Source organism: Perca fluviatilis, chromosome 4 (genome assembly GCF_010015445.1).
Source record: "Perca fluviatilis chromosome 4, GENO_Pfluv_1.0, whole genome shotgun sequence".
In the NCBI taxonomy this organism is placed as follows: Eukaryota; Metazoa; Chordata; class Actinopteri; order Perciformes; family Percidae; genus Perca; species Perca fluviatilis.
In genome coordinates this window covers 18764722-18779150 of record NC_053115.1, presented here as the reverse complement: position 1 = coordinate 18779150, position 14429 = coordinate 18764722, and the positions used below count along the sequence as shown (strand labels likewise).

The following is a 14429-nucleotide window of genomic DNA, read 5'->3' as shown; positions in this document are numbered from 1 at the left end:
AATTCATCAGATCTCATGCAGCTCCTTGGAGCCACAAAAGGCTTCATACAACTTTTTCATATGCAATAGTACTCACCAAGACCTGTATAATTAAACCTTTATATGTAATGGCATGTGAGTTGAAAACATAGCAAGCTTATTTTAGAAATAACTCGAAGGGCACTAGGAGTGTGCAGACCTCTGCCAAGGCATGCCTTATCTTAAAATGTTAATGCAGTGTGAATATTTCCAGCTGGGACTCTTTTTTTATATATATATATATTCGGACACCACATGAATGCATCTATTATGATTATTTATGTTGTGTACTGCATTGGTGTATGGATGATGACATCAATGATAGTGATCAAGGCATTGCTTTTGAGAAAAAAAAAAAACTAAGGCCTCTGAAACAGATTGAGGTGGTGTACTGACTCTGTTTTAGAGAGGTGGCACAGGAACATGTGACACCCATAATAACACAGAAAAGAAATTGAGAGAGTGAGTGTCTACCTGACATACAGCGTCATGGCTGCTCCAGGCTGCTGATTGTGTTCATTATTTCTCACTGAGAGTCATCAATTAAGGAGTGAATGAGAGGTTCAACAGAGGACTGCAGTAATGATCCTGCTCTAGCTATCACCTCCGTCTTCTTTCTTTAATGTGGAAAACGACCACTACTAATCCCTCTCTCTGTCTCTCTCCTCTTTGTCTTATTCCTGTTATACCCTGGTTATGTTCCTTTGAAGCAATGTTTCATATGACTCAACATACCCGCACACATTGGCACAAACACATTTGACCACCAACAGCTGCATGCCTTCATTCACTTGTAAGATTAAAAAAAAAGATTTCTAAAAGTGTGATGATGTACAGCCGCACATTGTGTTCATCAAAGAAAAGACCCAGAAGTTTTCATGTACAGTGATTATAACTCCCATACCTCATAATTATGACATAGAATCTCATAATTACGAGATAACTCTCGTAATTATAAGGATAAAAAATGTGTACGACAAAGAACAATTACAGTGTTGAAAAAAAGTATGTGATTATTATAAAGTTTGAGAACAGGTTTATTATGACACTAGCTGATTAAATTTAGATCTGCTTTGGTTTAACTGCTTGGTTTGATGTGAATGAGTAATGCAAATGGCATTATAATAAATATGTCAAGACTGCACAGGCATATTTAGTTGCTAGAATTGATTGATTGTTTAAGTCATTTTCAAGCTGCAATACGAAAAAAAAAAGACTGGTTCTGCGTGCTTAAATCTGAATTCTAGCTGGTCTTTTTACATATTTTTGGATTTGGACAGTTGGTCAGACAACACATGCCATTTGAAGACATCACCTTGGACTTTTTGTTCACATTTTATAGACCAGAAAATGATCAGCAGATGAATTGAAAATGAAAATAACGCAGACCTTTCCATTTTGAAAAGGTTAGTCGGAATCATATTATAATCATGATACATGTAACGTAAGTCCTTGTTGCTTTAAGAGTAGGTCATACATTAACGTCGTTAAAGAAATGTAGGTTATCAAGACATATTCTGTTTGTTTTTTTAAAGTTACATTTTCAACAAACTAGCTTTCATTTTCCACTTTTTCTGAGTTGACTAATGTGCAGTATTGGGAGCAGGGATTATATACCAGCAAAAAGAATGACAGGATCCCTGCAAATAATTCTTTCTCCACCCAATCATACAGCATGAGGACATTTGTATTAACAGTCCTTAACCAGACAATTCTGCTTAATGTCCAAGGGCTGTGTCCTTCAGAAAACATGGGTCTTTCTGTGTTGTACCACCAGGATTAAGGTTGAGCAAATGCGAACTGTAAATGCTTAACATTAGTCTACCAAATTAAGCTTTGGACAGCAGACAAGATTACAGGCTCTGTGAGGTTCTACTATAATTAACAAGTATACTGTATTCTGAGGGAGAGAGAACAGGTGGAGGAAACATCGTTACAGTATGTGCTTTCAAGCCAGAACACATACATATTTGCCTCTTATGAGAAATGATCCCTAATGATGCTACCTTGAAACATCAAATCTTGTACATTCATGTGCAATAACTGGTGTAACATTAGCATTTCTGCAGCTATTTGTATCAGTAAATGTTTGCCCTATGCACAAATATCAGGTCACACAAGTGGATTGTTTAAATGCACAAGGCAAATATGAGTCAGTTTGACGGTGACTGTGATTGCTTCCTTCAAAGTAGTCAAACATTTGGGAAAAGACGTTAGTATTCTAACATATAAGATCTTAGCCTTCCCTCTTGGTTATATGCAGACAAAGGAGATGTTTAATTTGTGAAGCTGTGATTTGTTACACGTGGCTGAATAGATTGTAGGTGGGGGTTGCCTGCTGCTTTTCAGCTGTCACCCCTTTGGAATCCACTTTTATATCCATACCATTGTTGAAACCCTTTATACTTATAGCTGCTACTTATTAGGAGAGACTAACATTCTTCAGCAGCAGCTTTCAAATGCTGATTGACATGCTTTATTATTAACTCAAAGCTTGACTTTGACACTGACTGCTAAGCTTTTTTGTTGTAAAAGGATGCCTTTTTCAGGCAGAACACCATTTAAAGATCTTACATAATAATGCAAATAATTTTAATATCATACTTGAACTCCCCATGTACTGCCACTCACAAGGGGACACCCAAAATCCTTTCCCAGGCTCAGCACTAAACACCAATGTAGCAAACTTCATCCAAGTATCACTGATTTGCATTTCAGTCTACTTCACATTCATATCATTGAGCCTGCCGCACAATTCACAGCTCCTCTACCTCAGAGTATCAACCGGCAAACTGTATAGTATTAAAATGCTGAGCTAAGAGGCACTCTAATAAGGAGACCTGCTGGCAGATGAGTGCATTGGGTGAGATTATCTTCTGGGCCTCACACTTTCTAATTGAACAAATCCTGAACCAAGGAGATTATTCAATTCTGAAATACATGATTTGATAAAAGGATATGGATTTGATTTATCAGATTTAGTTGTTGAATGATAATGTTTGCTTCTGTTTGACTGCATGAAAGGTTCTATTTATGATTCAAACTGCATTAAACATGAATATTGGAGCTTTTTTTTATTTTTTATCGTCACCTTTTCGTATTCTATATTCATGTTTTTGTCTATGCATCAAAACACCAAAGCAAATTCCTTGCATGTGAAACTGTACATATTACTGTGCTTATTACCAACCAAAACAACCCAAAAGGTTTTTGTGAGGCTGGACACAGAGGTGCTTTAAGCTTATGTTTATGTCAGCATGCTAACATGCTCGGAGTGACAAAGCTAACATGCAGTGTAATATTCGCTACTCTATATCAACGTTCAATTTGCTCATTGTTTCATTTTCGTCCCTCAACTTCCGCTTTCTTAGTGTTGGCATTCTTAACTCGAAGGTCGATTTGGGAAACATCCTCTGAGCTAGAACCGACAATCAAATTATTATTTATTTACTTTTTTTTGAGTAAAATTCTCATCACAAACTCGATAGACATTTTAATTCCAGACCTCACCTTCCTACGTGCACATGTTCCACCATACAAGTTCCTTCCTGAGGCTATTTTGCAGAGGCAATGTTCCTGCGTCCGGCACTTAGCACTGCCCAAGACGATTGTAATTGGTTTAAAGAAATGCCAATAAACCAGAGCACATTTTTCTCCTATCCAGGAATGTTGTGTGGACTAACCAGACCTTCCTCCGCGGCACGTGGAGCTAGGTCTGGCAATACGAAACTAAATCTTCGCCATTTTAGTTTAGCATATTATTATGCTAATATTTGTTAATTAAAACCAAACTAAAACTAAAGCTGGCTAATGGTAGCAAGTGTTTAGTCATAAACCAAACTGCTGGATAAACTAAACTTTTGACCTGATGATAGCACTGGATGAAAACTTAGAGATCACAAAAGTGATTACAATTCATCCTGATGGGAACATGAATGTCTACCAAATTTCAAGGCAATCGCTGCAACCGTTGCTAAGACATTTCACTCAAAACAACAAATGCCAACCTCATGGTGGCACTAAAGGAAACCTCTAAGGATCACCAAAGTCATTGAATTTATCATCTGGAAACCATGAATGAAAGTTAATGGCAATAATTATTATTTTGATATTTCAGTCTGAACCAAAGTGGTGATCTGACTAAAATATTGTGCCAATCCATTCACTGGACATTGAGATATTTCACTGGATAAGTAAAAACTTTGAACTGTTGGTTGCACCAGATGAAGTCAGGGGTTCACCAAAGTCAGTACTTTTGGGGACCATGAATGAAAATATATATGCAATCCATCAAATAGCTCTTGAGATATTTTAGTTTGGACAAAAGTGATAATCTGACCAACAGACCGAACAACCAACACTTAACAAATGCTTTGTCATATTAATTTAATGCCATCATGACCTTGCCTTCTGAATGATTCTTTATTTTTAAATCCTCTGTGCACACAGTTAAGGCAGTTTATTGCCATTAAATATAGGAGGATTCTTTCGTCCAGGACAATCCACAATTTCGACATAATTCCATGAATTACACCAATACAACATATCCGTCAATAACCTTAATGACAACATGTTTAGGGAGAGGGGCATTAGTGTAAGTGTGTACAGGACAATTAGCCTTGCATGCAAACACACGTCAACAGTAAAATATGCATAACACTCAACCAACATTGAACTGCAGAAGCCTTTATACTAATGCTTGTGAAGACATCTTTCAGACAGAGGAAGAAAATATTCCCCTCGCCCCCAAAAGGAAGCCTGTTACTTACTGCCCTATTGTGTTACCCTTTCACAAGGTTATCGCAATACATTTCAAGAAGCAGCAGTATAGCTTGCATACTCTGCAGCCTTGCCTGTTTCTCTGTGATAGTCCATCACTGCTGTTTGTGTGCCAGAGCTTCTAATAACGGATTATAATGGAGCTGCTCCACATGTTTTGCTGAGGCCTTTAAGTCTTTTCATTACCGAAATTGCTTCATCATATTTCTGTGACTAATCTTTAATAGCCAAAAATTGTAATAGGCTACTTATTAGATTGCATAGCCATCGCTGTGAGGAATTTCCTTAATAAATTGTTGTTTGCCGATTCCTGAGGAGCCCATGTTCAAGGCTGAGGGGAATCTACAGAGAAAATATTGGACCAATGTTGAAAATGTCTTTCTTCAATAAAAGTGTAAAAATAGGTTATTTATAACCACACAGTAGAGAAATATAATTAAATGACAGTAAAATGACTATTCTACAATGAAGCTATAAATGCACTTCACAGACAGAATGTGCTCTGTATAATTAATTATCTTCTTTTAGTGTCATTCAAGTCAAACCAATAAAATGTGCTAAAAAATGACTATCAAGACTTATTTTTATTCAATTGTGCACAAGGTGTACAGTTATTGCTTTAAACAAAAGTACATTCGGACCAAATCAAAGTCTAGAGGCAGACTGAAGGCAGAAAGACATACTTTGATTTCCTGGTCTGTTAGCAGGCATTGGATTGTTTGTTCAGAAATTCACTCACTCACAGCAAAAGGATTGTGGCCAGATATGAAAGTGCATTACTAAGCATGCATTAGACTCAGTAACCTACGCTGAGCAGGACTACAAACAAACAAATGGACAAAACACACTGTGGTTTATGCCTCCCACATGCACTTGTGCATGAGTCAGCAGAAAATAATTCAGACCATATGGCTTAAAACTGTGTCCAGAATAAGAGGAATTATCTTCAGGTTAAACAAAAACAACAAGCACAATTTCCATAATACTGTTTACAATGTTTCCTCGCATGAGTGATACGTGATCAGCTGTAGATTAAGTGAGCTGAATGAATCTTCTGCAGGTCCACAGTGAATGCAACTTCTGACTTGTGAGGAGAGCTGCAAAAAACTGCTACTACAATCTCATTGAGCCATGTGATGATCAATTATTTCACAATATACATGTAAAGGCAGCCCTAGACACAATATGTGTGTTAATAATGCATTTTTACCTTTATTAATTAAAGTTGACATTACAGCCTTGGAGTACAAATAGCAGATGGTCTATTTCTGGTGTGACAGACAAATGCACAAATCAAGGACAATAAATGGGGGGCATTGTCCTGATTAACAATCAATTCAACCTTCCTTTTAGTACATTAGGGACTACTGTATGCATGGTGACTTTCACAGTAAGGACATCATGACCCAAAACTGGCTTCAACATCAATGTAGCCTCACATCAGTAATGTGAAACCAGGATGTGGGCCTTGTCCCTTACAGTGACTCATATTAATCTCATAAACTGGACCTCCTGTAGAAAATAGTATACAAAATTAAATATGTGGGCGTTAAAAAAAATCAAATGCAATTAATTAACTGTAACCAATCGAGAGGAGCCAAGTTCATCTGCAGAGGAGACAGGCTATTAAACAACCCTCCTCAAGAGGTCTGTGCCTAAAAGTCACCTTGGGAGGCCAAATTGAGGAATAAGTGATGGCGCAAACGGGTTGGAAATGGGTATCTGCCAGAAAGGCAGGACATAGAGACACATGCAGCTGCATATCTTAATGAAAGCAGGACTTCGGTGAGATGTAGGCCAAAAAGGAAAATTACGTTTTAAATAGTCATCCACCATCTCTTGAACGCCCTTTCAATTAATTGGCTCTGAGATTGATCTCACTTATGAGCTTGTGTATGGAGGAACATGGACTGCACTGAGTCTGCAGCTCTGCAGTACCATGTGTCCTTTCACTATCTGGAGCTCGGAGGGCTTTTATGTGCTCCTGTCATGCTCCATGGATTTCAACATTTTGCGTCAAAAAACAAACAGTGGTTGTACTGGGACTGTGTGTTACCGTACGCTATAGGGTAGGCCTAGTGGCCAAACCCCCTCTGTGCTCTACCTTATGTAGGTCATCAGTGAAAACATCTGAGATATGAAGGCAGGCGTTTCGTCAGCATGTGGTTATTAATTATGCCTTTACACCGAGGGCCCTTACCTTCTGCTGTCGCCTTGCCATATCTGTGGGCTGTTTTGCATTGAATGGGTACGCGATGCATCGCATCACAAAAACATACAACTGCAGCTTCTTTTTACGGTCTTCCTCCTCCCTCTGCAGCTTCTCCACATCCTCTTTCTCCTCGCTGGCGGCTGACGGGCTCGGGCTGGTCGGACGGGCACTGCTGCGGCTGCTGCTGGGCGCTAGTCCACCCGAGCTCTCGATGGTTCTGCTTGGTGAGATGCGGGATCCGGCCTGAGGTGCCATCGCCTCTTTGCTTTCCTCCTCCACTATCCCATCAGATTCCTCCTCACTGGACGACGGATCTAACATCTTGCTCTAAAGGTAATGCGTCCCTACAGCTATCCTAACCTACTAAATTTGTATTTTTTTTTTTTTATAACCCCCAGATGATGGATGTGCCGTTGTCTTATCCGTGCCTAGATTGAATGGAAAAATATGCCCGAAATTAAGACAGGGATAGGCCCGGGTTGTACTCGCTCGCTGAGGGATGTCAGCAGTACGAGTGGTGCTGGAAGAGGTTGAGTCTGCTTCACACTGAGCTTTCTCCGCCTGCGCCGAGCACTCGTCGGTGCTTACGTATTTTCTGTATTTTACTGGCCAGTCACTGCTGCGGATGTGAGAGGGGGAGGTGAGAAAGGATCCGAGCGGAGGGAGGTGGAGCGTAGTGTACAGCTGAGGAAAGGAAAGCGGCTTTTTTTTTTCTCGGTGATAGCGGGCGATGGCCTCTCTCCACCAGGCGGGGACGCAGGCGCGGGGAGCTGGCCGTGGTCCTTAACACAGAATAAGAACACAGAGTGAAGGATGAGCGACTCGTCCTTAATCTCATCCTAACGCTCTGCAGTGGTACACCTAAGATGGCCGCCACAGGATTTCTCTGATATTGTCACTGAAATGGGGAACATTATTTAGTTTGTAGGCAGGGGATGCAGATTAGTTGGTGTAAAATGTGGCTCCTGAGCCGCCCCATGCGTGTGCTGTTGAAGGGTGTGGTAGCCATGAAGAGCTAACTCTCTGTCTGTAGGCTTCTGGTCGAGAAATTGATTGTTGCAGCATGTGCTGGTATCTCTTGCATTACGCTGCCGTCACACAAGCGTTTCATCTACTAGCCTAAATGTAGATGTATTATTCAAAATGAAAACAAATATTCAAGTGTTCAACTTAATTCCATACAGTTTCTGGCCAAATGCAAATGTCCAACATACAGTGTTAATCTTTGATCAAATAAAATCTTAAAGCAAGGCCTGTGACATTGTCAATAATAATAATAATAATAATAATAATAATAATAATAATATATAATGTATATATTATAATAATATAATATATACATTATGTATATATATACATATATTATGTATATATTATATTATTATTGACATTATATGACAATGTTGTAACACTTAATAATATTAAAGTGTGACTTGCTATTCACTGAGTAATAATGTGGTCACAGGACCTTTCAAATCCTTTCAACACTACAAGTGCAAACAGACCACATTTACATGACACATGGTATGCAATACTCCTTTTATCTATCGGCTTTTGAAGATAACATTTGACAACTGTTTTCATTATAATTTTTATCTCATTATACAATCTTAAAAGCTTGAAGCGAAATATTAAATATTCTGGATTAGACCAGAATTTTTGCTTTAGCCTTAACAAGATCTAAACCAACACTTCAGTAGGTCCTGCTGCTTTTTTATGTGTTGACATCACCTTGCTAATCCAAAACACTGAGGTGTTTATTAAGATGGATTAAGATGGTATAAACCAGGACAGAAATAAAATAATATGACACAATAGGACGTCTGTGACCATAGATCACAACTACTCCCTGACCCCTAACCAGGGGCCCTATTGACTTAATTAAACTGACAAATCACTGTTGGCCAAAATGAATTAAGAGAGACACTACCACAGACTTCCACTGAACACATTATTATTATTATTATTATTATTACTACCTGTAGACCAAAGTGATACATTATAGAAAATCTCACCACAGCTATCTAACAATTCCCTACTAACGGTATCATCTTGAAAACCCAATGCTCATAATAATGACACATTGTAAAAAGGTCGAGACTAAACTACATGCTGGAGTTGATCTGTTGGTGATTATATCTCCCCCTACTGATGAGATTTTTTAAAAGTGTAAGCTTGTGGCGCTGGTCTGACCACCTGGTCCTGCTGCTCACTGGATTGTGGAATCTTAACTCTATCTCCTTCCATTTTCCAATTTTTGGTTTATGACCTGTTAAAATCAACCAATGTCTGCTTATGACTATTTGTCACGGGTTGCATATAAATTGGGAGCTGTTTAACCAAAAAGTGATATTCCCAAATCAAACTTGTTACATTTGATTAGGTTTTAGAAATGAAACCATCCAGTAGGAATAAGCGACCTATATCATCATATTGTTTGAAGGAATGGTTGAAACGGTTCAGAAAGAATAAACATTATTTGTTTATTAACAAAAATGTGTTCTTTAAATTCTTTTTTGTTATTCATCTCGGGATTTATCCTGTGTCCTCACAGGTTTGGTACCATTTCTCCATTGCCAGTTTGCCATGACCGGCCTGCAATTATACATATTGGTGAGATCAGTCTCTGACTGGCAGTAAGGTGACACCATCCATTTTGAGATTGAACGGCAGAGGTGTAAATAATGAAATGAAATATTTTTGAATTTCATTTTGCGGCTTCAGTATCAGGGTCGCAGGGTAAAAATATTCTATTGGGCCTTCAAGTCATATAATTAAACATAACAGAGGACTATGCACTATATTAATAAAAAATAAATGTCTTTAAACTAGATTTTGACACAGGGCATATCAGTGGTTAGATCAAACCTTTAGGATGTCGTCCTTTACCAATGACGGCCATTCTGGTGGAAACCATTTCAGATTTTAGATTGAGGTTAGGGTTTTCCCTCCAAACTCATCTTTTCTTACCACTTACGTCACCACTCTGAGCCTTTATTGTGTTCACCTCCCCCACCATCATGGTACTTACAGTACCAGCACACCCATGACAGCCTTCATACAGTACTGTGAACTCAGCATGCACGGAGGATGAGCAGGCCTGCCTACTTCATCTCTGAGTTTGAATTGAATCTTTTTGACAGCTGGACTGACTGCTACTCCAGATGTCCCTTACGCATCTGACCAGCATATTCCCTGCAGGTAACCATGCTTTCAAGGACTACTCATCTCCAGTTTTTCTAGTGGATCTCCTGTTGCCCTGACTTGGCATTTAATAGTCCTCTTATAGTTTTTACTCACGCAGCTTGCCCTTGTGGATTCTCAGCATGAGGTCTGCCTTTGTTCTCCCACAGGCCACTGCTGGTTCAGGCGGGTGAGACCCTTTAGTTTTCTGCAACTGCACACACCTCAGATCCCTCAGAGAGGTCTAGCACTAACCTCAGCAACAGAACTCTCCAAACCTTTTAAACATTAATAATTGACTGATGTTCTCTTCACCACTCCTCTACTTTAACTACACACATAAAATGTTTATGTTCTTCAGGGTAGTACAAAACAAAGGCCAGTGTGGAAAAATGCAAATGCCAAAAATGTGTTTCATCATGCAGCTGGAATTTTGTTTGTGTTTTAAGGAGAGAAATGATGCCTTCGTTTTGTGGTAGATTTCCATTGTCAGACTAATGTTCATCAAGTCTAGAAAACAATCTCACCACAGCATCCATGAAACAGCTGGTAACCCTCACTAAAACTCTCCACGGAGCTGAGAGATCCGCAGATTCAGGTGATAATTATCTGTGGGTTCGTCACTACAAGCAGCCATTTTCAAATACAAGTAGCTATTGTTAACCAGGCAAACTCAAATATCAACATATCCGTCAAAAAAATGTTAACGGAAATAAAGAAGCTATGGTATGAATTCCCTGTTGAATAGTTTCAACCGAGAAAAAAATAAAATAAATATATATATATATATATATATATATATATATATATTTTTTTTTTTTACATATACAGTATATTTATACTATACTTGATAATCAACTATGATCAACAGAGATAAGATGAATCATGACCCTGAGCTAGCTATTTAATTATGGATTGAAGTCATAGAGGCCAGCCTGACTTTATCATTACATGTGAGTATCATGTTACAGTAACAACAAGTGTTTTGATTTAATTATTTTTATATTAATTCTGTCTCTAAGAAATGAAAAACTATTAAAAAATAAATAAAAAAACACATGAAACCATAGAAAAAACACTAAATAGAACCAATAAAATCACATTGTGCTTTAATATTTGTCCCTGCATGTGTCTTTGGCACACTGTCATGTGCCTTTGGAGAGTTGTCACAGACAGCATATTTAAAGCACACCGTGACAAACCAGACAGTGCAGCACAGCTGAAACTTCACAGAACAACTACACAATATTATATTCATGACTCATCTCTCCCTCATTCTGCTATTCTATACAGTATATGTATGGAGCATGTTTATTATATTAAATATAGATTCTTAAAGAGTGTCAAGTGTATGAGAGAGAGATAAAGGGAGAGAGAGAGACAGAGAGAGAGAGAGAGAGAGAGAGAGAGAGAGGGATTTATTTTTGCAGTAACAAATTTATCTTGTGCGCTTGAGCTTGTATCATTTAGATCTGTATTCTCTTTTTAGACTTTAGCTTTGGGTTTAGTCACCAGTCATAAGCTCTGGGTTAAATCGCAAAGTGCAACATAACAGTTTAAAAACTGCTTTGTCAGAGTTGATGTGCACACACACATATACAGTACACACACACACACACACACACACACACACACACACACACATACATGCACACAGAAGCTCAGAGCTTCTCTGGAGTTGTCTTTGGAGCTCTTTGAAATATTTAAATGCTGGGAGTGTTTTTTTAATGTGAGATTGATGGAATAGGGTCATTGTCAGTATGGCAGCTATATAGCTGTCTCACAGAGGGATTCACAGCCAGCAAATACTGTATTTAAGTGTGTGTTGTAACATGGTTTTATGTGAAATTGACTGGATATATGGATTGCAGAGGAGTGAAATGCTCAGTTTAAAACAGAGATGTGTGGTAATTGGCTTTAGCAGTGAGGAGAAACCAGTTTTGAAGAAATTACCAATCTGTACAAATCCTTTTACATAACAGTCTCATGTTTTCTTTTTTTCCTAATGCAAAAATAGAAAATGGAATTCTGATATTTCCATGTTCCGTCTGACATCAACCTTGCAGGGAATTCGAGGTAGCATTCCAGGAGGTCCAGAATAACACATTTATTCTTATTGTCACCTTTTCTTTACTTAACAATATTTTCCTTTTCTTTATTTTACAGCAAAAAAAAATCTAATACATACAGTAGATACAATGAACTCTATGTGATCACTTTTATGGATTATTTTCATGGTTTAAGGTTCCCTTTTTTATAATTTCAGACTACACTGGAATGATTTTTTCAAAATTAGGATTTTAAGTGGGCTTGACTCTTTAAATGTTCTAGATAAACCCCAGTCCAAAGGTGGTTCTCTGCAAAAGAAGACAACAAAAAATCTCTAGATCAACTCGTTGGAAAGCACATTTCCAGGCGGAGGCCTCATGAAAACCACCAGATTTATTTCTTGTCTCTTCCTCCCACAGTTTTCAGGGTAGATAGGGGAGATGATGCCAGAAAAAGATTCATTAATAATGCAGCGAGAGGATGGAGCCTCACCACTCTAACATGAAGAAAAAACCCTGTCGCTGTTGGACCAGCACAATCTTCTCATCAAGTGGAATATGATTTTTCTAATCAGCGCACACAGCAGTCAAAGAGTTGAGATGTGTTTAGCTTATTGTACATACAGGAGACACAACTGTCAACCGGATTTTGGTGAGAAGAGAAAGAACAAATGCAGAGAGAAATTAAGAAGAGCTCATCACTGCAGCTTTAGAGATTTTCCTCCCAATTAGTGTAGCTAAGTCCTGCCCTCTGTTGGTTGAAAAATCAAAGAGCAGTTAAATTCATATCTGTTTTTGTTGTGTTTAAATACCCAAGGCTACAAACTAAGTGAATAATTGATTACTAATAAGATTATGGTCTTAAGTGAAAGCAGATGAGAAAACCTACACTTCAAAGGTGTGTTTTTTAGATGAACCATCACTTACTCTTATTTAAAGAGATTTTTGGTTATTCTAGAGGACTTACTCATAAGAAATTATTAATACTTAATTCTGATGTGTCTGAATATGTGTTAATATCAACAATAACCAAAGAACACATTACATCACCAGAATGAGGTAGCAAGGCTACAGTATCATTTCTCTCTAATCTCAACTCAAGTTACTAAAATGTTAAGTAATGTTACTCAAGTAAATATACTTGTGTAACATGTACTCAGATACAACATAACTGCATTACAATTTAAAATGATAATGATGTTATATGATAGAACACCTATAGGCTACAAAAAAAGTGCATTAACATGTTGCTGTATACACACAAAGAACAACATGCCGTCCCTGGGTGCAAATCGCACCACCAAGCCCTTACAGTATGTGTGTCAAATGTCAAGAAAGGTAATATTCTTACACTTAAACAGAAAAATAATTTTTTTGATGGTAGTCGAAAACCTGACTGGATTTTGAGGATGTTACAGGAATAAACAGTCAAAACCCAATCACTGCCCTTTTATGTAGATGTGAGTTATTCACGATAGTACAAGAATATAATTGAATATTTGAATATGAGTCAACATGCATGCAGCTCCATTGCACCGTAGCTCCACCAGCCTCATTCAAACAAAAGACATTGGATGGTTATTTATAAACCAACTAAGGTTTGATTGTATGTGCAAATGAAGCTAATGCAGTTCCGTTTGTTTCAGCTGAGAACAACAAAAATGAAACTATTTTTATCTTTGACCAAATTGAACCGAAGGGTTTTCATGTCTTCATCTGTTCTCTGCATCAGCCTCTTTTTTTTTACCACAGTTTAATGTTCCTGTCAGCCTCCAGCTTGTGAAATGAGTTTCAAAGTACGCCTCATGGATTCTGCTTTTACTATCCAACATCGGGTATCTATGACTCTATGATTGATTACTAAATTCTATGTAAAGTCTGGAATCTTGCTGCCTTTAAAGTCCTTTCACCTCATATAAACCAAAAAGCAGCCAGTGATCCCTTGGCACTGAGTTATTCTGGCTGTTATTCAGTGTGGACTGGAAATGTCATCAGTCATTTTACCATTAACATCTGAAGCCTGCCTGAGGGAATTAGTCAATCAAAGTCACTTCCTTTTCTTAGATAACTTCTGAAACTTTGAAGTCATAGTTATTTATGTTTTTAATCCTAAATTGGCTGCTACCCCTGTAGTTGTGTTACTTTTAAAATTCCAGTGGCCCATTTACTCTTTATCCTATATATATCCC

At 38.0% G+C, this 14429-nt stretch overlaps 1 protein-coding gene across 12 annotated transcripts in view; it reads right to left on the bottom strand.

The window, feature by feature from the left end:
* The window catches only part of cadpsb (Ca2+-dependent activator protein for secretion b), a 63903-nt gene extending 56318 nt beyond the window's left edge, over positions 1-7585 (bottom strand). For 6 of the 12 annotated variants that reach the window (XM_039796868.1, XM_039796882.1, XM_039796879.1 and 3 more), the window contains exon 1: positions 6998-7584. In XM_039796868.1, coding sequence (XP_039652802.1) covers positions 6998-7330 — 333 coding nt within the window. In that variant the 5' untranslated portion in view covers positions 7331-7584. Of the gene's footprint in view, positions 1-6997 lie in introns of all 12 variants that reach the window. The other 6 variants (XM_039796869.1, XM_039796874.1, XM_039796871.1 and 3 more) reach the window with 2 other exon arrangements.
* Between the last annotated feature and the right edge of the window lie 6844 nt (positions 7586-14429).